This window comes from Globicephala melas, chromosome 12 (assembly GCF_963455315.2).
Source record: "Globicephala melas chromosome 12, mGloMel1.2, whole genome shotgun sequence".
Taxonomy (NCBI): domain Eukaryota; kingdom Metazoa; phylum Chordata; class Mammalia; order Artiodactyla; family Delphinidae; genus Globicephala; species Globicephala melas.
Window position 1 is genome coordinate 66,042,313 of NC_083325.1, and position 24,061 is coordinate 66,066,373.

Sequence of the window (24,061 nt, forward strand, 5' to 3'; positions counted from 1 at the left end):
TAAATGCAGTGAGCTTTTTAATCTGCTCATCCACCCTCTGGGTGAGACACAGACAGGAAGATAAATGAAATTGGCATTTTTTACTATGCACCTCGCTGGGTCAGTGACTCCCCGGGGCCAGGGGGTACGTGTTTCTCTGCATGCCTCATTTAGCCCTGCTCTCAGCCCCTTCCAGGCACCGGCCACTCTTCTCCCCTGTGCCTGCCTGAGCCCCTGACTGTCCCTTAGGCACTGAGGGTGGCTCATTAAGCTATTTGGGCCACCAGGCGCCCGTTTCTCACGTCCCTGTTCCATGGGCTCCGTCACATGCTGGCAGTTAAGAATACACTGTGTGCAAAGCCTGGGGTGCCTGGTGGGGGGCAGAGAGGGGCACCCCCATCCCATGCGGCATTAAAAGAGTACCTTCCACTGCAGTGTCAGCTAGACAGAAGTAGACAAGAAAAGAACCATACCCAAGCTGGGTTCTTGGGCCCTTGTCTGACCACATCGCTCCTTCTGCCCTACTGGTAATCACGTGCTGGCCCAGGGTTTACGTGCAAGGTCAGGGTCTCGTCCACATGTGAGAATGAGCTGGGCCCTGGAGCAGCTGTATCCTTTATCCACTCCCAATTCCAAAATTAAGAGCCTGGGCTTTGGAGACTGACAGTGGCTGGGATCAGAGTTCCTCCTCTGCCACTTACTCTGTGGCCTTGGGAAGGTTGCTTAACCTCTCTGATGCTCAGTCTCCTCTGCAAGACAAGGATTATATGAATATCTGCCTCAGAGGATGGTAGGCCGTAGTGCACGTCACACACTCAGCCAGGCCTGTCTCCAAGCCCTGCCTCCACACACGGGTTTCTTTTCCACGTGGGAATATTCCACTCAGGACTTTCTCCTGTGACCTGGAATCAGTGAACAAGTCCGCCCCTTCCTCACCTCTCCAGGCCTCTGTCTCCTCAGACAACATTAGCACAGATCAATACTGCCGCCACAACTCAATCATGCTTTAATTCCTCTCACCAGGCGGAGGCCTCCTGGATCCAGGAACTTAAGTTCAAAGGGTTGTGATTGTTTTGTTGTAACTTTTCAACAAACAGTGCTGCCCTCTGGCCTCAGTGGTCTGAAGGAACAAGTGTGCCAGCCTCTGTATCTGGGACAGATGATGATGTGATCCCCTGGGGAAGGAAGGAACGTTCAGGCCACGGGGATGCCCTGCTCGCTGACAGAGGCAGGCTGCCGGGGGGGCCGGGTGCAGCCCCGGGGCCGCAGGCTAGGAGGGCTCCACTCCCAGGCCTCAAAGGTCCTGGTCGTGCTCAAATCAGCCTCCTACTGGCCTTGCTCAGGACAGTGCTGTGGAGACCCCAGCACAGCTCCCAAGGGGCCGCCAGCAAGAAAACAGCTCTTTGAGTGGAATAGAGATGCCGACTGTGACAGGGCATGGAGGAGGCTGGAGACCCGTAAAGAGCTCCCCTCTGCAGCCCATGGCACCATCCGTGCTATTTATCTGCTGCTGTCTCAGCTGGCGCAGGTTTTAGGATGCAGTCGTACAGACTGAGGACGCTGCGCCTGCCCTTCAAGGTGCTGCACAGAAAGAAGGACCGTTTTCTCCTCGGTCTCATTCCAACTCCACACAGGCAGAGACATTGATTTTTTTTCCTTTCCACTTTTTTTTTTCCTGCTGCAGCCAAATGAGGTCAGAAGTTAAATTCGTCCTTGGAGGTGAAAAGCAGCTGCATTCATATCCCTTCTGCTGACTCTTGCTGGAGACCACTGACAGTTTTCCTTTTCTGTTCTTTGCAGATTCAGTACAGGAGCGGCTGGGAATATCTTATCCGCCTGTGGAACCCCTGGGGCGAGAGCGAATGGAGAGGGCGCTGGAGTGACAGGCACGGCTTTTGGAAACCTCTGTCTCTCCTTCATGGAGACCCGGTGTTTGGAGAGCATTCTGACCCATGAGGGCAGCAGGTAGATCTCACTGCAGGTCTGTCCAGCTCACACCTGTGTGTGACTTTCAGTCGAACTCACACTCCCGTGCTGCCATTCACCAAGCATCATTTAAACACCTGCTGTGTACTCTGGACTAAGTACACTGTGCTGGGTGGGTGCTGTGGGATGCATACAGATGACAAGAGACAGTGTCTGTCCTCCAGAAGGAAGCTGTCTTGAGCGATGAACCCATATACCTCGAATAAGTACGAAATTAAAAGAGGGGTAGGGTAGGGCAGGAGTCAAGTTCTACTTGGCAGACACAGATGGAGAGAAGGAGTCTCCTTCCATAAAAGGATCCCATGGGATTCTGATCCAGATGATGCCATGTCATCAGGATGGAAAAGACTTCATCTTAGGGGGAGTTGGGGAGCCGAGGCAAAGATCTGGCTGATTGCTTGACTCAATCGACCTGCATCGTCCATCCTGCCCTATTGGTCCAGACTCCCACGAGCAGCCAGTGCCTTGCTGGTGGTAGGAGTGAACAAAGCTACGTGGGTCTCAGGTGCCTCTGCTGGCCATGTCCCAGGCAGTTGCTCGCTGACCCAGCTGACCTATGGGGCCCCCGCTGTGTGGTCTGTAGTTCCCGGAGAGCTGGGCTGGTGTTTCCCAGCTGCCAGGAGGACGGATCCCTGGTCCCCACCCCTTTGCTGACTAAGAACGAGATGACAGGCCTGAGAGGGATGGCAGGCCAGCCACAGGGGACTGGCTCCTCTCAGCGGCCAGCAAGGCCCAGCCTGCCCGCAGGTCTCTGAGGGCCTGTGTTAGAGCCACGGGAAGAGTCGAGACACGTTGGCCAGCCGTGGCAGCTTAGCACGAGGGAGAACATGATCTGAAAGGAAATACATTGCGTTCAAGCAGGTGAAAATCAATACACGGGGAAGTGTGTTCTGGAGGCAAATGCAGAGTTCTCCCGTCCCTGCCTGAGCCTGAGCCTGAGGCCCCGGTGCCCGGTGCCCGCCAGCCGAGGCGCCTGCACAGGTGGGGCTGGAGGGTAGGAATGTGACCTCCCTCAGATGCCCCCTGGAGAACAGGGCAGCTGAATCCCCTCCTCCCACACAGAAGGGGAATGAAATTGCAAAACCACGAACCGCTGGACAATATTTTTACTCCCTGCCGCACTCCCTCCTTTTATGTTGCCTCTGTCCTTTCTTCCTCCCTGGGGATATCCATGGCCCTTTCCAGCCCTTCCCAACCATCACCCCAAGCTGCCCAATATGGCGCGGGGTGGGATCCGATTAGCCTGAATCCCTGATTCGGGGTTGGCTGTTGCAGTAGGAGTGGAGGAAGGGCAGATGTCAGAGGCACAGTCCCCTTGAGTAGGAGAGGCAAGAAATTCACGTGAGCTGACGTTCTGCCCACGTCCCCCGGGCTAAAGATCAAATGACCAGTGAAGGCAATAAGGGACCCCAGAGGTCAGGGAAGAGAAGCTTCCCATGGGCGGGCCTGTTCAGGGAAAGCTTCTTGAATGGGGTTGAGCTGGAGTTCAACCAAAAAAAAGTATGACTCACTTTGGAAGCCGTCCCTAGGTAGGCGGGAAGTGTCGGCTGCTGCGCTGAGCCAGGAACGTCTGTAGTGTGTTCAGGGCCAAGAAGCTGGCCTGAGGCAGAGGAACCTAGGGGAGACGTGTCGGGGGCTGGAACCAGAGAGCCTGGTGCCAGCTGAGAGGTTTGAATTTGTACCTACAGGCATGGGGGTTCACAAAGGCCTTTGAGCAGGGAGGAGAGGTGTGCAGAGCAGGGACGGGGGATGGACCCTGCCACACCTACTCTGGAAGATCACGTACCCCGGCTGAGGGCTGAGGTTCCCCTTCCCCACGGGCTGGAAGGAAGCGATGTGGCCGCATCATCGCTGTCTCCGTGCACTGGTCGATTTCTTCCCTACGTTTTTTAAAATTATTTATTTATTTATTTTTGGCTGCGTTGGGTCTTCGTTGCTGCGCGCGGGCTTTCTCTAGTTGCGGCGAGTGGGGGCTCCTCTTCATTGCGGTGCGCGGGCTTCTCACTGCGGTGGCTTCTCTTGTGGAGCGTGGGCTCTAGGCACGGGGGCTTCAGCAGTTGTGGCTCACAGGCTCTAGAGCGCAGGCTCAGTAGTTGTGGTACATGGGCTTCATTGCTCCACGGCATGTGGGATCTTCCCGGACCAGGGCTCGAACTGTTTCCCCTGCACTGGCAGGAGGATTCTTAACCACTGCGCCACCAGGGAAGCCCCTTCCCTACGTTTTAAGGAGTGGAGACGGATGGGGAGGGCGGGTGGTCTAATCTCAACCATAATGGAAATTTCAATCACACACACTTAAAGACAAACTTGCATGAATCGATAGTGTATTGATTTACACTATGTTTATTTTCCCTTACACACTGCAGAAAATGTAATTATCACTTAATTATAAAATTACCATTTTACAATAACACATCTGACTGGCTCGGCCTGCAGCCAGAAGCCTGAGTGGTCCCTGCGTTGCTCTCCCGGCACAGAGGTGACCCAGGCGCTCCATGCAAGTCAGTCCCAGAGAAGGGTCTCATTACACTTTTGTGCCTTGGGGGCCGTCGCCTATGGGTGTGCCTCCACTTTCAGGAGTGGGCTGGGAAGTGACAGATGCTCCCTTCCGCCTGTGAGGCCTCCCTCCTTCACCGCAGGCTCTAGGACTAGCTTCTGGAGCACGTTATCCCAATGAAGTGGACAGCTTTAATTATTAATTAATTAAGCCAGCAAAAACTTATGGCATCCTACTATGTGCCAAGGCATTGTGTTAAAGCCCTATGACGGATAATATAATGGTGAGCAAGGTCACTGATCTCATGACACTTGGAGTCTAATGGGGGACAGCAAGAAATAAACAAGCACTAGTAACACAGGGTGCTAAGTGCTGAGATGGGAGTGGTACAGTGTGCCGTGCGGGCTCCAAGGAAGGGCACCCCAGGGGGGACAGGGAATGTTTCCCAGCAGAAGTGCCTTTTAGGAGGAAAGATGAGTAAAAGTTACTGGGTTATAGGACTGAAAGGAGGAAGTGTATTCCAGGCAGAGGGAGCATCATGGTGAAGGCCAAGGCGGGTCTGGGTTGGGTGCTGCCACTGCCACCAGACAGACAGGTATTTCTAAGGAAATGAAGACGTTCATTATTGCTGGAGTGTACAGTTCAAGGGCGGGGGGACAGGGAGCTGCTCGGGTAAACCTGGAGAGGTAGGCAGAGGCCAAGTTCTCTTTCAGAGTTTGAAGTTCATCCTGAGAGTAAAAGGGCAGCACTGATGTGTTTGAAGCAGGGAAATGCCCTAACCAGACTTCTGTTTTAGAAAGATTGTTTTGATTGGAGGTGTAGAGTATGAACAGGAAAGCGGGCCGGACTGAGTTCCGGGAGACTGGTGAGCAGTCCAAGAGGGAGATGAGGGTTCTTGAACTTGAAAACAGCAATAAGGATGGAAATAATTCGATGGCTTTGAGAGGGGTTTAGGAGGTAGAATCAATAAATCATTAATATTTGGTGATGGCTTGGACGTGGAGGGTATGAGAGAGAATAACCCTTCATGTTCTCACTCGGGCAATAGAAGGAGGCAGAGGATGAGTACATTTTGGGATACGTTGATGTCAAGGTCACGGTGGGGCTCTGGTGGAGACAAGGAATGGACCATAGCATGTATTCATCTGAAGCTCAGGAAAGAGGATGGGGCTGGGGGACAGCTTGGAAGCCATCAGCATAGAATCACCAGGTAGAGCGACACGGTCCACTCACACCCAGAAACTATTGGAGGCCTGTGCAAAGGGCCCCTGTCGGGCCATGTGTGGTTGAGATGAAACATCCTAGGAAGTCTCATCCTATGGTCTGTCTCTCCATGCCCAGGTCTCTGGAGTGGCAGGAAACCCACGACCGACGGAAAAGCCAGTTGTATGAAAATAAGGATGATGGCGAGTTTTGGTACTTACACTTTTTTCAAAATTAGATTTTAAATCTTTAACTATTGCCCAAACCCTCAATCCCCACCCTTTTCCCTAAACTTTTGTGAGAATAAAGATTCGCTTTTCAGAGATCTAGGTAGAAGGAGGCTATTTTCTCCACCAAGACACCAAAGCTTTGAAAAGGAAATTGTGTGTTCTCTCTTTGCATGAAAGGTATTTCCTCTCTGAAATGTTAGAACTCGCAGGAAATGTTAATGGTAGAAGGGAATATTGGCACCAAAGCTTTGAAACCACCAGTTTCCTGGAAACCAGGATGCATGGTTATCATGCCTGTAACTTCTTTTGCCATCTTCTTTGGAACCCTGGAGTGCCACAGTCTTTCCTGGCATGAATCGCAAGAGAGGAACATGGGGGTTAATCTCCCAGCCCTGACTCTAGTCAGGTGTCATCACCCAGCAGCTATGTAGGACTAGATGTTTTACAACACATCCCCAGCCCTATGCTCACATCTTAAAGAATAAGATGGACATTTCTCTGAAGGGTTGTCTGGTTTATTCAATGACATACTTAAATAAAATTTAGCATGTGTGAAAAAGAGACTGGGTCTAAGTAATTAAGAATCAGAGGGACAAATATAAATTAGGAGGAAGAATATTTCCAGTATCGCAACTTTAATCACAGGTATGATTTTAGGTGTTGAATCCATTGTATTCTGATAAGACCCCAACCGTGCATTTGGCAAAGGGCCCTAGGGAAAGGTGATTTTCTTAGCAGTGTGTAGGACCCAGGACAGAAAGAGACTGGCAGTCGTCTTGCTGGCCGTGAGAGGGACCTGAAGAACTCATAATTTGACTCTGTCCTTGTCCTTCCAACCACTGGAGACATCAGAAGTGTATCTGACCACGAAGGAACCAAAATGGGGCTCTGGCCTTTGGGTAGGACGGTGGTAAATCAACGGATACTATAGTTGACAGGCAGAGGTACAGTGAAGTTATGGGACAAACCCGTAGTCATTAAGTGATGTGTCTCTCTTTATAACAGGATGTCATGTCAAGATTTCCGAGATAACTTCTTCTGCCCATTTATATGTAAGCAAGTTCCAATCAGCCTGGACCATGGAAACGCACTCCATGAAAGATGGTCCCAACTGATGTTTAAGAACCACTTAATTCCAGGAAATGCGGAAGGTAGTTATGACCTTGGTAATTATTCTGCAGATGGGAAGCTGCTAGCCTTTGCCCTATCCCAGCTTCAGCTCTCAGTGGCTCTCGATTCTAGACCATCAGCCTGAAGAAGAGGACTTTGTCAGCCCAAAGGGACAGCTGTACTTCTCCAGGGGACATGATTGCTGGTGGGGGTGGGCCGGAGAATCTCCAGTGTGAATCCCCTGCTCTCTTGCTTTCCCACTGTCCTTCTACTAAGCTCCATCCACCTCCCAAGAGTAGAACGGGCCCACTGCTCTTCAGTAATTATCCAGGGGCTTCCCTGGTGGCGCAGTGGCTGAGAGTCCGCCTGCCGTTGCAGGGGACGCGGGTTCGTGCCCCGGTCCGGGAAGATCCCACGTGCCGCGGAGCGGCTGGGCCCGTGAGCCATGGCCGCTGAGCCTGCGCGTCCCGAGCCTGTGCTCCGCAACGGGAGAGGCCACAACAGTGAGAGGCCCGCGTACTGCAAAAAAAAAAAAAAAAAAGTTATCCAGGACATTGGGGGAGCTATGAAAAGAACACTGGGCAAAAGTCAGGGCCTGGGTTAAACCATTGTTTTTGCCACATTTTGGCTTTGTGACTCTGGTCTCTCTGTCCTCAGTCTCCCCAGCTGTACATAGTGGAATTTAGTCGTCTCCATCTTCCCCTTGAAGCCACAGAGCACCATCCGGGCATCAGGGAGCACGTTCCTGCCCATGTTGGTTGATGTATCCTGCAGCACCATACTGAGATCCCGGAGGCGGGCACCTCAGAACCTGTCTTTGGGCTCCCGGGAGATGAATCTCATTGATGTGATTTTAAGAAAGTGAGTGACATACTCTCACTGCACCTCTGGCTCCCCGTCTGTGACATGGTTGAGTGAAATATCACCCTCTGAAGATGAACCTGAGTGTGCTCACACATCCTGCATAGGAAAAGCTATACAAACAACATAGTTGTGCGTGTGTGTTTGTGTGTGTGGGTGTGTTTGCACCTCGACACGTGCATTCCCTCACCTTGGCACCAGCCTGTCGAGAATGGTATATGCTTGAATGACCCCACACCTGCAGGCTCTTCACTCTGCTGGTCGGAGAACCTAGTCACCAGGAGACCATGGACAGATTCTAAGAAACCACCGAGTCGCTCGGGCAGCAGGTTTACTGTTTCATCTTCCTGAGCTGCACCTGTCTGACTGTGGGCCAGCACCCCCAGGTATTAGTGCAGATCGATGAACTGACCAAAATTATACATTGTGCCATCTGTAGTAATTCCTTACAAGGGAGAGAGGGAAGGGAGGCAGCCGGCGAGCACCTGCTCTGTGCTGCTAAGTGCACTTGAGTGTGTCATTGTTTGATCCTCACAAAAAGCCGATGACTGAGATGGTCTCTATGTCTCCCTATTCCCCTTTCAGAGCTTCCCAATCGTAGCCCAACCTTCTGATGTCTATTAATTCATTTCTAGCTTGCCTCATCGTCATTTATTTTTCATACATTATCTCATGCATTTGGTTGTGTTGTTTCGGTTTGGTTTTTTTGGCTGTGTCAGGTGTTTCGTTGCAGCACGCAGGCCCTTTGTTGCAGTGTGCAGGCTCCTCTCTAGCTGTGGTGCACAGTCTCAGTAGTTGTGGCATGCAGGCTTTCTAGTTGTGGTGTGTGGGCTCGGTAGTTGTGGCACGCGGGCTCAGTAGTTGGGGCACGTGGGCTTAGCAGTTATGGCTCGCAGGCTTAGTTGCCCGGCGACATGTGGGATCTTAGTTCCCCGACCAGGGATTGAACTCGCCTCCCCTGTGTTGGAAGGCGGATTTTTAACCACTGGACCACCAGGGAAGTCCCGATCTCTCATGCATTTGAATCTAATGGTTTTCACGTTAGTTGTCTCCCTCTGGCTTTGGTGAGGACTCTTGGGTAGCAGAGTTCTGTGAATTGCCATCTCTCTGCCTCTCTTCCTCTGTCTCCATTGATGCTTGAGGGACTGACACCATTTCATGGCTCCATGGTTGTCACCAGTGCATACTTGAGGCCTCTGGAATTCCACTTATTATTATAAAAATAGCCCTCAACTTTACAGTGTAAGAAACATTTTCACCAAGTAGGAACTATACTTTCCCTCCTTATTTTTAAGAGGAGGAGACTGAGGCTCACAAAATAAAGAAGCTTGTGTCACAACTAGTAACTGTGGGGAATGGGACCCAGGCCTTGGTCTATTAGCCCAAATCCAGAGATTCCCTCACAACCATCACAACACTGAACTGGCTCTCTGAAGTGGTCACGGTCCCATCCTGGAATGCCAGAGACGAGCTGAAGTCCACTCACTGCCCTTTTTCATGCAGGACCCCAGAGGGACATGCAGTACATCTTCTCTGTGCCAGAAAGCATGGAAAACAACAATGTCATCGTGTCCTTCAATTCTGTCATGCCACAAAATTTAAAGGCAACAGACAGGACATTTCCACTGAAGTCCGAGGTGTTCAAGGTAAGGCAGCATGCTTCCGGGCTTTGCCCTTTGAGGACATTTCTGTACACCTTGGAGAAAGCAACCAGCTAGGCTGGGAGATTTCACCCAGCTGCAGACTCAGAACTAAAACCCAAAGCGTGATAGAGTTCAGTTGGTGCAACTCTGTAAATCTGCAGGAGAACCTGAGACAAAGGAGGTTACAGTGGGCACAGCTCCTGCCCTTGCCACATGTCAGCACTTCCTGCTGCAGGCTCTGATGCTTGTTCCTTAAAAAGTAGTCTGGTCCGAGACCAGCTGTTGCAACAGTGCAGATTCCTGGGGTCACCCCCAAACATTCTGAGTCCCGATCTCCATGGACACGGAGCCTGAAAATCTGTATTGTAATGAGCTCCCCAGGGACTGCTTATACACAGAAATGTCTGAGAACCATTGGCTAAACTCTGGGAGGAGTTTAAGGGAAAAAACAATCCTGGGTATACAGCCGGGAGGTACGTTTTTCTCTTACGCTTACACCAAAATCGGTCAAAGCTCCATGGTTGGCTTACGAGCATCTGCTTGGCCACCCATCCAAGGCCAGGTCTTCCTCTCCACCTAGCCTCCCCTCCCCTCTGATGGCTCTTCAGCCAGCCCTTCAGCTCCTAAGGGGCCATCCCGCCGCACAACCCCCAACACACACTAACTGTGAGTAGGTGATCAGGGAATTCCTTTTTTTTTTTTCTTTTTTAATACCATGCAAAAGAAAGGAGTTACAAAAGAAAATCTGATACCTGTGCTCCCTCCTCCTTTCCCAAATAGTTTAATGCATCCCACAGATAAAGTGCAGGGTTCTCAAATCATACACCCCACAGCCTCTCTGCACGAACATGGATAACTAAGATCGTGCAACCATCAAATGCTGGGATCCCCTGTCCCCATATTACAGGTGAAGAAACTGAGGCCCAGTGACGTGAAGTGACACAGAGTTAATGGCAGAGCTGGGGACCGGGTGCCAGATGTCCCTCGAGCCTTCAGTCAAACACACCCATCACTTGTGTGGCTGGAGCTCTGACAGCATCTCTACGAAGGATCCCAGGAATGTTCACTGAGACTAAGGCAACATTCACAAGTAGGGCCTTAGCCCCGTCATGGACAGGCAGGGCTCCTGGGTCCTGAAACAGTCCTGTGCTCTGGCTGTGGTTCACTCTAATATGAAGGCCTCACTGATAGAGAACTTCAGAGTTCCAAACATGTTCACATTCACTGTCTCAAAAACCCCAGTACTCCTGCTTTTATAGATGTGGAAACCAAAAGTCAACGTGAATGACCTGCCCAAGGTGCAGCTGGGTGGTGACAGGGGAGTGCCCGATACCAGAACTTGTGGTCCCAGGACCAGGGCTCTCAGCAGGACATAGGCACTTGCCTTTCTGGTGGTGCTCACAGCTCAAACAAAAATATGTTTCTGGCTCTAGAAGGAGGAGAGCCCTTTGGGTCCTGCTCTCTCTGAGCACATTTCCACATCCTAGCTGCATGAAATCAATGGAAAAGAAATTGATGGGGTTTAGCACCATGCTTTCGAGGTTCTGCAAACCAGCTGAGACTATCAAAGAACATCTCCTAAGGATGCAGTAGTGGACAGTTGTCATTTTCATCACCACTAGGCGCATGAACACCCTTTCCATGTGGGGGGGAACCTTGGTGAAAGGCAAGGCCTGGTATCCCACTGCAGCAGTCAAAGAGGCCAAATATTCCCTCTCCCCAGCCGTTGGATGCAAAGGGTAGACTTGTGGCCCAGGCTTGTCCAATTGGATGTTCTTGGTTACTCTAGGCCTTGAGTCTTGAGGAAGTAACTAAAGGAGCTAGGACCAGCTGAGGGATTCGTTGCAGCAGATCTTTGGTGCAGCAATGCAGGCAGATCCTGTGATGGTGTCCAGCTGTGTAGCCACCTCTTCTCATTCCTGCCCACCTTCCGAGTTGCATTCTCTCGATTTCCCATTGACTCTGATTTATCTTTCCCATAAATGACCTCCTGTTCACCCCACCCTGGATTAGTTTCCATTGTTTTCTGCCAAGGATCCCAACGGATTCAGGTACCTTCTAAGAGGATCCTCATCCTCAGAGTCCCCTAATCTCACCTCTGAGAAGAACAAAATGAGAGGAGTTGGGAAGGGCTAGGAAGGGACTGAGACATCTGGTCTACCAGCAGGGATTGAACAATTCAAGTCCTGAACCAGACAGGACTCCTAAGAATATCTCAGCCAGCTCTTCCCTTTCCTAATGAGAGACAGAAGTCCAGAGAGGGTATGAGGTCTGCCCCCCATGCACAAAAACTGGGGGTGCTGTTCATATTTTCATCTGATTCTCGTGCCCCAGAGCCGAGCAGCACGGCAGCCTTGTGTTTACTGATTTGCCCCACGTCTTTACAGTTCAGGAGCCCTGGCAGTATTGTAATCATATCTGTTTTTCTAAATGCTGCCAAGCCCATTTGTCTACTTTTCGGCCAGAGATACCTTATTTCTCAGCTGCCCGTTTTGCTGAAGGGGCATGCAGACCTGTGACCTCCTTAGGCTCCCTGGAGATCCCTTTAGATCTTGCAGGATCCTGATCGAGTTAAACACCAAAGAACAGTCCAGACCTTGACAACTCAAGAGGCACGTGGGTTCCTTTGACGGTTCTGCTGAGAAACAGGCTATGTTGGTGCCAGCAGCTAGGCTGTCTGAGACTCCAGGGCTCTACTGGTGTTCGTGGGTACAGCGCTGCCCACGTGACAGCTGCATACATTTCTGCAACCTTGGCATGGGCCTGCGGCTCTCCAACTGCTATGGGAGCACTGCCCTGCCTTGCATCAAACCAAACACAGGTGGTGTACAAATAGGCAGGGAGAAGACAGGACAGAGAAAAAGAGCAAGGATGGATAAGCTCCATCCTCCCCCAGGCTGGAACTTTCCACCTCCCTTCCAGCTCATTCCTGGTCTCCAGATAAGTCTGCCCAGGTAAATCAAATGGCCTGTACGCCTAAGCGGAGCCCAGGATCAGCAGTAGGATAGAACTGAAACCCATGCCAACTGTGGAAGACAGTGCATGGAGGTGGTGGGTATTAATTACAAAGGAAGCAACACAGCTTGCTCTATTCTCACCTCTGCTACCGAGACTGCAAAGCCTCAGTTTCGGAGCCCAGCATATGCTTAGGATTACTGTGACAACTCAACACATTACGTGCAAATACTTTGCAAACCATGAAGTGGCTTAAAAATGGGACTGCATCTTCAGTGCCTCCTTATGCAACATGAACAGACTGAAACATAGATATTTCCACATTCAGACACACACATACATCCCTACAAACACTGAGGTACAGCGATTGGGAGGAGAGGAATGCTAGAACAAATTCCCACCATGCTTTACAGTGGTCTGATGGAATAACAGTTTCCTTCTCCTTGGAGCTCCAACTCTGGGGAATTTACATTTGATCCAGGTTCTGTCTTACCTCCAGTTCCCATCACTGTCTCTTTTCCTTCCAATTTTATCATCACTGCTGTGAAGAGTAACCAAGCTGAGATGAGAAAGGGAGAGTCTCCTTTTCTCAGACACCTTCCTCCCACTTCAATTTCCTTTCCCCTTCATGCTCCCTACAGCAGTTGGGTTTCCTTTGTCACAGCTCTGCACAGAGAATGAGTGATGGTCCCTGTTCACTCCCAGGTGTTCCAGGGAACAGGCTGAAAGTGCAACAAAAAGGAACGCAGGGCCCCGAGCCAGCCTTCTCAGATCTGCTCGCCTTTGGGTTTTAGTTTGAGTTCCTGAACCTGCCTTCTTCTCTTCCCTCAGATCGACTATCAGGTATGGCCACCGCCCCTGCTGCCGTCTGTCCATATTGTTACGCCTCTTCCAACACCCTTGACCTCAACATGTCTCTTGCTGTTCTGTGGCTGCCTATTCAGTCTTGCTATGTCCTGTAATAGATACAAGCTTAGAACTTCCAAACAGGTCAACAACGCAGGGAATATTTCAGCTGTCCTTGTCTAAAGCTGGATCCCTTAAGCTGTTCTCTGGTTTGACGTTGCAGAGGGAATGCAACCGTGAAACCATCTTCAAGCATTTGGCCCCTGATAGATAAGATTGATACTGCCCGTTCCTTTTAAGATGAGAGACAGGGCTCATGGGTCCCTGGTGGGGCCGGGGGGTAGATCTTTAGCCTCCTCTATTCTTTGTCAGCTCCCAAACCCACCACAACCAGGATGCATACAATGCAAATGCAAGTTCACGGCACATCCTCCAACTCTTCTTACAGCCACATCACCACCACCACCCTCCCTCCCCACCCTCCCGACCACCCACTACCACCTGCTCCTCCCCACCCCCGGCCAGTAAATATTCTGGCTTGGCGTGGGTGAAAGGTGACCAAAATATGGGTAAGGATGGAGAAGGAAAGATGGAGTTTGGGAAACCTAACCTCACAGGCACTCAAACCCCTTTAGACGTGAACTCTGTGATGCGGCTGTTGCCCAAGGGGATGTACATGTGCCAGGACGAGGATGGAAGGGAAGAGGGAGGGAGCAGGATGTAGCCACAGCCAACGGGTGGCGACTGCAGCCTGCTGGCAGGTCCAGGGAAGCTCCTCCGGCCCTTCCAGACGTCCCCCAACAGGGAGACAGAGGCTGGGACAGGTGGTCCTTGAGCAGGGGATACACAGAACCCCAGGCAGAAAGCAGACAGCAAGGAGGTCTGCCTGTCACAGCGGCGGCCCAGCCACAGAGCTGGGTTTAGGAACCAACTCTGGTTCTCAGCACAACAGTCATGGAATGAGAACTTCTGGAAGGGCTTCAAGGGAAGCAGTCAGGTGCAAGGAACGAGTCAGGGTTCTAGTTCCCAGACGTGGAGAACGAGGTGAGGACTTGATCGAATAAAAGGTATGAGCCGCATCCCTAGAAATAGAGGGTCAGGTCTTGTGATTGTAGGAGGCTCAAAGCCCACACCCGTCTGTACACAGTGCCTCCCCACGTGCACACGTGTGCATGCACACACACACACACACACACACACACAGAGAACAGTGCTGACTCTGGAGAAGAACTGATCTCATCGTTTCTTTTGCTAGAAAGGCCCACGCAAGTCAGGCTCCAGAGACACTGGGGCTGCTGATAATGTCAGCAGCATCCGTTTGCAGACTCTGCCCAGCGCCCCGATGCACACAGCAATGGTAGCCCCAGCTGCAGCCCAGCCTGGTTCCCACCCCTTGGAAAGACCCTCTCCCCGTCTCCTCGTTTCCCCCCGAGGCAGAGCTCACAAGCAGTCATTTCATGCTGCGTGACAGTTCTAAATGGAATTCCCATCTCAGTTGTGTTGGGGAAAATGTATTTAGTAAGGGGTTTTTATCATGTAATATGTATGTGACGTCCAGTAATAGGAACTGCATGATATTTATTGTTTTATCTCCACGAAAATATTGAAATAAAAGGAGAATGATGAGGGCCTATTATTCTCCAGTGAGAAGGCATTTCAGGGCTTTACTGGAAGGAAGGAATGGAGGGAGCGAAAGGACTCCAGCCCCGCAGTGCTGCAGGGGTCCAAGGAGTGCCTTGCAAAAGGGTCCAGAGAGAAAGGACTCCAAATTCCAATACTGAATTATGTTTTGAGTTACTGAATTAATTCAGTATTGGAACAGTCTCACTAGTTTTCATGACTTGTCTTTGTATATAAGCAGGGAGATAAACCCAGAAGCCCAGGATGCTGTAAGATTTAATGAGGTAAAACCATGTATCGTATTCCCCTCATTCGTTGTAGTGTTAGCATCTATATTAAATAACAGTCTGAACTCTTGCATTTTGAGACTTCGGGTAAGCAGTGTCTCCCTTTTCAGGGCCTGTAGTGCTGTTTTGATGGATGGAGAGGGGTCTGGGAGGTAGGGGTCTCTCCTGGTAGCTGTGGCCCATGCACAGAGGAGGTTTCTCACCATCATCACGTCTCTTCCAGTTTCAGCATTTCCGAGAGAGATTGCCGTCCACCTTTTTTTCCAAATTCAGAACTGCTGAGAAGGGCATCGTTTCTGAAACCACATGCAACCTTACAGAGTGTTTCAGCCTGAGCCCTATGTGGTGGTCGCCTCCACAGGCAGAGAAGCAGTTGAGTTCTTGCTCTGAATCTTCCTAAAGATGCCACACAGTGACAGGTACAGAACTTCTGGGATTCTAAACGTTTTATTCTACTTAATTTTATAAAAACACATTGCACCATTCTGTGCGGCAACGCACTCTGTTAGCAGGGGACACAGCACAGCCCCTGCTCTCAAGAAGCTCAGCACAGAGTGGAGGCGACAGAGTCTGTGAACCAATACGTAGACCACAAACAGGATGGGGCCATTGCCTGACGGAAGTGCAGGGTCGCGTGGGAGGACAGAGTGGAGGGATTCCCTTCTGGCAAGAGGGACAGAGGAAGGCTTCTTGGGGGACATGGAATGTGAGCTAGTCCTTGATGGAAAACCTAACAGTGTTTCCCAGGGGAAGGCAGTGCAGGTGGAGGAAAGAGACATGAGCAGAAGCAGGGAAGTGGGTAAGCATGGGGCTCGTTGAAGAATGAGCGATGTTGTCCATACACACAGGAAGGTGGTACGTGGCATGCATGGCAATTGTCTGAAATGTGGACAGAATGTGGGGCACATCAGGGAGACACTGAGTGATAGAGTCTGATGGTGGAGGGTCTTCACTGCAGTGAAGACCCTGCTGGGCACCTCATGCCTCTTGGCCCCGAGGCAGACATCACTACAATCATGGCAGTCTTTACCGTTGAGCATGGACGAGGCCTTCTCAGTCCAGAATGCCAGATGGTCACTGTGCCACCATTCAGAGTTGGAACCTAAGACAAATCTTATTTGCCATCCTGGCAGTGGGGGTTACGATACACATATATCTGGTTGTGAAAGGAACAGTTTACAAAATCATTTGAAGACTGGGGAGGGCCACCCGAAAGACTGGACATGAGGTCAAGATGCTCGTCTGTCTGCTGACTGCCATGGCTGCCCACTTCACAGCTTGCTGTGCTGAGGGCTCTCCACGTGTGTCCTTGGCATAGATGCCCAATGCCTGCAGGGGTGCCTGCCACATGTAAGCGTGAGCCTCCTTTGAATAGTGAGCTGGTCATCCTTGTCACACTGTCCCCCTGATTTTCTAGGAACCTGGACGAGAATCCCAACGTCAGACCACTGCAGGTAAGCGTGCGACAAGGCTTGGTTGGCAGACTTCACTGGGTCACGTCCCCTCCCCAAGAGCTTCTATCTCCTTCCTTCTTGCGTCACCACTGACCAGTGAAAGCACAGATACCACAGTGGGCTGGTGATGGCTCAAAGGGGCAGGGATGAGGTGAGAAGACCAGGCCTTGAAGGCCAGGCTGGACCCAACCATCTTCCTTCCGCAAATTTCCATTTTCCCATTCCCCAAAAAGGTTTGATCCAATTGCTGGATGAAGCCTCTGTCTCAGATCCAGGTGGAAGGTTTTGGGGCCCTCACCTCCTTCCCCAGAAATCTGATGTTGGCTGTTCTTCCTTAGATCCAGGCAAGTCGTCCAGAAATGGCTCCCAACGAAGCATTTTCTACAGATACGCTCAGCAGGTACAGTACTTAGCGTGACGGCGAGGGGCCCTACGTAGGACAGGTGATGGAGGAGCCGGAGGGAAGGAAACCTCTCCCAGGTCCTTATCAGGATAGAGGAGGAAGATGACTTGACGGGTGGTCGTGTCAGCCTCTCTCCCTGGATGTCCAGAACTGATCTGGAGAGACGGGGCGCCCCACCTGGGTGACATCTGGGGTGAAGTGTAGTTTGGAAAGGAAGGGCCTGATTATAGGGGAGTGAGCTTTTAAAATCTTTAAACAAGCAATGGGCAATACCCCTTGAAATCTTTCCTTCTCCCCTTCTGCCACCTCCCACCAACGTTGGCATCCTTCTCAGGAGTTGGCCAGCTTCAGAAAGCACCAACAGCCTTCTTCCTGCCAAGCCACCTACGTGCACAGGGGATTTTCTTAATGGTTTAATAAGCCGTTATAAAGAACTCCTTGACTTGTCAGGGAAAAACCCAGCTGCCAGGGGCTCTGCACGATGGACCTTTTACCATTAGTCGTCATGTCGGTGTGGGAAGCGGAAAGTCATATAGTGTAGTCGAGTGTACCATGCCGACCTCGGGCAGACAGGGGCCGAGGACAGGAAGATGCCAGACATTCAGAAGGCTAACAGGGCATTGGTAACCAGGAGGCAGCCAAAGGGAAGTTATTCAGGTAGCCTGGGCCCAGAGATATAAATAAGGAGAGATGAAGAATGTGGCTGGCATGAGGGTACGTGTAATAGGGAACAGCTCAGTATGAACCTCCTTGAAATCAACACTAGCCCAGGATTCAGGCCCACATCTGGGCTGACTCAGAAAGCACTTCACTTGATGCAAAACGGGATCTACTATGGTGAATGTCCCCAGTCTGTGAGCTTCTGAAGGCAGGGATGACAATGTATGCATTCCTTGTCCCCAATAACTATCATTGTCCTTGGCACAGAGAAGGTGTTCAATCAATCTGCACTGAATTAAGACAGATTCACTTCCCCAGAGCAGATGCTCTAGCTAAGGTTACTTCCCGTAGGTGATCAGCAGGACCCGGTTAGGATACGTGAGACCAAGCTTCCTTCAGGGGCAGGTGGCAAAGTCCTCAACGTGGTCCATGAACCTGCACCTCTGAAATAAAAAATATAATTTGTCATATGATAAATGGTACAGATTCCCTAATCAGGACTTTTCCAAACAACAACCAAATGTCTTCTCATAGAGGGTAACTGGCAGCCCACATGAGGCCTTCGTAGGAATTAGAATAGAAGAGAGATGGAGCTTTGCGCCAAGGTGTGTGGCTTGAGAGTAGAACCCAGACTGGACTCCAACTTCTTTTCTCGCCTTGGTGGAGACCCTTGAGCAGGGCCAACCTGGCATCACTCTGCACAACCTGCAAACTATCCTCAGAGGTTGTGTCCTCAAAAGAAAGTTGAGAGCAAAATATTCGTCCATGTACTCACTCTGTCCTGTCTCCCAATCTCTTGTACCCCTTTATCAGCCGTAGTAGTGGTGGTGGTACCACAACCCAAGGTCCGCCTGTGGGAAAAGGAAGGACACACTCAGCCTTTGGGACAGGCCACATCCATCATCTATCATTTATTCAATCAGCAAACATGTACAGATACCCTAGGATGTTCCAAGGAAAGCAAAGCATCAGTCCTTAGGCATCTTCCATTGAGGTGTAGAGGCCGACGTGCGATTCTTTGGGCGTTTTGTTCAGGCAACCTTTATCTCCACTCCTAGCCCCATCTCTTCCAACATTCTGGTGTTTACTGGGTGCAGGGACCAGGTCAGGGGCTGTCCCAGCGTGGGGGATGTGACCCATGCCCCACAGCTGCTCACGTTCTCACGTGACTCCTCACCACGGCAACTGCTCTTCATAGTGAGATGCCACGATTCTTTCGAGGAAGAAACTCAGTTGATGGCGGGCACACAACACCGACTTCCCTGACGTGACCGACCAGGGAGACGTTGGAGGGATGACCTAAGGGCCGATGTCAGATGCTGGCAGGATGTGTTGCACTGGTGACATCACTGGGGCTCATTTTTCCGGCTAAAGGACTCCAGTAAGGACACACTGTAGGGCTGCTTTTGCCGTGTGTTCTGGGTGGTGAGGCCACCCTGGGGACTGCTTATCTGTTGTCTGTGTGGTACTGGTTCTCAGAAGACCCCAAGGAGGAACCTCCTTCCTCCTGACCTAGTGCCCCTCTACAAAGCCACCTGCCGGGCGCCCTCACTCCAACTCCTTCTCCCGTGGGACAGCTTCCCCAGGGTGGTGATGTCCCATCATGCCCTCGGCTTTTTACCAGGCTGAGCGAAGGAGACAGCTGCATGGAGAAGAGCTCTGCTCCTCTGTCAAATCGTCACGGAATCTGCTGCCCATAAAACTGTTGGGGTCAGTGTCCCGAACAGAAAAGTGAAGGCAGTTAACACCTTCAGAAGTTCAGGCCCGGAAAGTTTCTCTCCCCTCAACCTCAGCTGCTTCCCGTTTTTTATCCGAGGAAAACCATGATGTCTCCCTTTCTGCTTCTGTGGCTGGGAAGACTAATGCTAAGTTATGTGCTCAATTAGAGCAACTTGTCCTAGCCTGGATTCCTGGTGTTTTTATCTCCCCTCAGCGCGCACACACACACACTCAGTAGTGATGTTTTCTCTCACTTCCTTTCTGGAAGCAGATGGAGGAACACACCTGTAGAGCTGAATTGATTCATTCAACAATACTTCTCCTGAGGGGCTCCCAAGTGCTGGGTATGGTGCGGGGGAAGTAAACACAGCTTTCAGCCCAGTAATGAATAAAGAGAGAAATGCAAGGTGACCCACACCAGGTATCAAATGTAAGGAGTAATCAGCACTACAGATGTTCAGGGAGGGAGTTATCACCAGGGCCTGGAGCAATCAGGAAATGCTTCATGGGAATCCCCTGGTGGTCCAGTGGTTAGGACTCCACGCTTTCACTGCCGAGGGCGCGGGTTCAATCCCTGATCAGGGAACTAAGATCCCGCAAGTCATGCTGTGCAGCCAAAAAAAAAGAGGGAAGGAGGGAGGGAGGGGAGGGAAGGAGGGAGGGAGGGGAGGGAGGGAAGGGGGGAGGGAGGAAGGAAGGGAAGGGAGGGGAGGGAGGGAGGGGAGGGAGGGAGGGGAGGGAGGGGAGGGAGGGGAGGGAGGAGAGGGAGGGGAGGGAGGGGAGGGAGGGGAGGGAGGGGAGGGAGGGAGGGGAGGGAGGGAGGGGAGGGAGGGGAGGGAGGGAGGGAGGAAGGGAGGGGAGGGGGGAGGGAGGGAAGGAGGGAAGGAGGGAGGGAGGGAAGGGAGGGAGGGAGGAAGGAAGGGAAGGGAGGGGAGGGAGGGAAGGGAGGGAGGGAGGGAAAGAAGGGAGGAAAGGGAGGGAGGGAAGGAGGAAGGGAGGGGAGGGAGGGAGGGAGGAGGGAGGGAGGAGAGGGAGGGAGGGAGGAGAGGGAGGGAGGGAGGAAGAGAAGGAAGGGAGGAAAGGGAGGGAGGGAGGGAGGGAGGGAAGGCTTCATGACAAAGGTGAGATGGGAACTAAGTGCTCAGAAATCCCAGTGCTTTCACAGTCAGGCAGGTGCCCCTCTGCTCCTGGGCACCGATGTGATTCCTGCATCCCTTCCTCGTTTGGATCAGGGGCTGGACATTGATCCAGGACTTTGCGCCAAGGTGCATGGCTCGAGAGTAGAACCCAGACTGGACTCCAACTTCGTTTCTCCCCTTGGTGGAGACCCTCCAAACCCAGGTTCAGAGCCTTCTCAACCAGGAATTCCTAGAAGGTAAGGAAGGACCTCCTGGCCCCAACCCCATCCCCATGGCCACGCCAGTCCTATGCCCCCTCCCTGACGTTTCAGTCCTTCCTGTTCTCCCCCTCAGGACCTCAGCGGACACATCCTCTTTGCATGAGTGCCGGAGCACTGTGGCTCTGACGGATGTATCCTTTGCAGTCATCCCCCTCCCGCAGCTCTAAGAGCCTGTCTGCTCCTTGGGCTTCCCCAGGGGTCTATTTAGGACACTGGGGAACACTTTTCTCACCCTCATTATTTTCCTTCTTGGTTCTGAGGGCTCACCAAAGAGCCTGGGCTCCTGGGAATTCTGCACCAACTTGCCCTCCAGAACCGCCACAGCAACAATAACAAAACTTACCACCTATCAGGCGTCTGCTGCATGCCAAGAACTGTACTGATATATATCATTTTCCTCATAATTCTTGCAATAACCCCTGTGATATAAGAAGTATTGTCCCATGATCCAATGGAAGAAACAAGGGTTCAGCCCAGATCCCACAGCTAGTCAGAATTTGTGTCTGGATTTGAAGTTGGAGTTTTCAGCCTCCAAAGTCTATGTTCTAACATTATCCTTCACTGCCTCCTTGTAGCACCAGTGGGAACTATCTTCCTTACACCCCTCTCCTTACCACTGCAGGAGTCCTCACTATTTAAATTCCTTACTCAGCAAGCCCCCAGTTCAATAAAGATAACAGCCACCAGCCTTGCAGAAAACTCTTCGGTCTGTGCGGCACTTACACCCCATTATTACTATCGTGCTGCACTTGCAGATGAGACTGGGCTGGGACAGTGCAGTGACCTGCCCACGTTCCGTGGCCGCAAGTGGCGGGGCTGGGACCCAACCCCGGGTCTCCTGCCTCCCGTCCTGACTTCCGCTCTCCCCTGAGCCGTTTCTCCCCTGCCGCCCCACCTCCCCTCTGGCTCCCCTCTGGGCGTATCCCCCAGCCGCTGCCTTGCAGCTCCTCCCTCGGGTGTGCACGGTCTCCCTGGGGTGACACGGGTCCCCCGGCTCTTTCACTCTTAACAAGACTCGACTGGGGATGTGAAGCCAGCCATTGTCAGACAAGAGGCCTTCCTGATGAAATCATCAGTGAGGCCCTGTCTCTGCTGGCTGCGGCTTGGAATCACCCAGAGACACTGCTCATCCCTGCGGATGAGTCCAATGGCCCTCGGCAGCCCCACATCCTGGGGCAGGCAACCCTAGGGGAGGTCATGTCTGCAGGACCCCTGCAAAGCAGACAGGTCTTTTCTACCCTTCCTGTTGCTCACCCACCAGCTCCCCTCCAGTTTCTCAGAGATCCATTCTTTTCATTAGTTTTCATTAAACCCATCGTATGGAGTGACCAGGGCCGACTTGAATACACAGAACGCGGTCCATCCACTGGCGCACACTTGGCGGGTGCACTCACCTCTCATGCTGCCTCCGGAGTTGCAAGGCGCTCTCCTCCCCCCAGCTGCTCCCCACTCCCCCCTGCCAGGGCCCCCACCCCAACTGGTGAAGGCTGTGTTTGGGGCTCGCTCTCTTCCCCTGGGCGCACGTGATGTTGGCTCTCCTTTCTCAGGGCCGCCTTCTCCTTCCAATTGATTGTTTTCCCTGTGAAATAAATCTAAGCCAGGTCCCTTTCAGATACAGCAAGAGCCAGCTGGTGTAGGGCCACATCCAGGTGACGCTGGACTGACTGTGTTACTAGCTGGTGGGTGGGGCTGCTCTCTGCTCACTGCACGAAGGACTGCTTGACTCTTAACTCCCCACCAGCTGAAGGTGAACGGGCGGCTTGACCAAGAGGAGTTTTCAAGGCTGTGGAGCCGTCTTGTCCACTGCCAGGTACCTGCGTGTTCCCTTTTGACTAGCACTCTTATTCTGTCTGGTTTAGCATATGTTTACAGGGTAGCCCGATCCTACACCAGGGTTGAGGGCTATGAAAGGAGAGGAGACTCACCCCCACCCTCAAGGAGGGCCCCTGTTTTGCTTGGGGATCTGTACATGCACCACTAGAAGGTACGAGGCAATGCCCAGTCAGGTGGCAGGCTGAGGACCGCTCTAGGAGGCTAGAGGAGAAACGGGTCACAGTGACTGTAGCTAAAACTGCCAGCTAGCACTGCTCTCCTCATTGCTCCCCGGGCCCAGTGCAGCATCCCCTAGGCCACCAGTTCCCCTCATCCCCTTCCCCTCCGTCTGCCAGGACATACATCAGAATCACAGTGTGGTCTGTGGCCTCAGTGTGGCCTCACCGTTGTTCTCAGGACAAAGTTGAAACTCCTCAGCTGTACATAGGATCCTCTGAGTTGGGACCCACTTTGGGGTCCAGGAGAAGCCCTTTCCCTCATCCCACTGGCTCCATCGGACCCCAGCTCTGAGACTCCTTGTCCTCCCGTCCCTGCACTCAGAGCCTGCCTGATGCCCACCCAGCCTGCGGGTCCACCCCAAAACCCCTTCCCTGAGGGGCCTCCCCTGGGGGCCTTGCCCGCCCCCCTAAGACCCAGCAAGTCCCCCTTCAGCTCCTAACACTTGAACCCACAACAATAAAATAAAAACCCTTTCAATTTACATATTATTTATTTATATCACCTAATCCCTGATTGGGGTCATTTGGTTTCTCACCCGGCACTGCAACGGCCAACAGTCCTCCCATTAGATTGCAGGGTCCTCCCGGGCAGGGATCCCTCATATTCGTCCTTTTCCCCAGGGCCTTCCACGGTGTCCAGCACACAGAAGGCACTCAAGAGTGCTGAACAAATGACCGAACGAACGCGTGACTGAATGAATGAGTCCGTACCTAATTGAGAACAGGCTAAGCCTCTGAACTCACAAAAGCCAGCTAAGGCCAGAGAAGAGTTGTCAAGCCGCTCCTTCCCAGTAACCGGCTCCCGCGATCTGCCTCAGCTGCACACCTGCTTGGGGGTATTTTGCTTTAAAGCAGCTCCTGGGCAGCAGCTAAGCATAGGCCAACGTTAGGAGTCCCGGCTTCAGTCCTGCGGCGCCTGCCTGCTCCATTCAAGGCAAGTTACTCACCCACCTGTGTCCTCACCTGGGAAGCAGGAGGAGCCTGAGGGTTCGAGTGAGAATTAGGGGGAGGGAGAAAAGTCTCGGGCAAACGGAGAGCCGCCCTGTACAAAATCGGGGCGTTCGGGTGACTCCACACCACGGCCCTGCCTGGTCCCCGGCGCAGTTCTCACGTACCTTCAGTGCTGCCTACATAGCACTCGCTATCGTGCAAGGCGCG

The 24,061-nt window shown here is 52.1% G+C and overlaps 1 protein-coding gene across 1 annotated transcript in view; it reads left to right on the forward strand.

Moving 5' to 3' along the window:
- The window catches only part of CAPN13 (calpain 13), a 76,329-nt gene that overhangs the window by 28,448 nt on the left and 23,820 nt on the right, over positions 1-24,061 (forward strand). Inside the window, 13 exon segments of the mRNA XM_060309235.1 lie at positions 1,780-1,865; positions 5,804-5,878; positions 6,901-7,046; positions 9,370-9,512; positions 10,769-10,820; positions 13,296-13,422; positions 15,538-15,636; positions 16,176-16,311; positions 16,635-16,671; positions 17,010-17,071; positions 20,686-20,828; positions 20,926-20,983; positions 22,594-22,662. Coding sequence (XP_060165218.1) covers positions 1,780-1,865; positions 5,804-5,878; positions 6,901-7,046; positions 9,370-9,512; positions 10,769-10,820; positions 13,296-13,422; positions 15,538-15,636; positions 16,176-16,311; positions 16,635-16,671; positions 17,010-17,071; positions 20,686-20,828; positions 20,926-20,983; positions 22,594-22,662 — 1,233 coding nt within the window.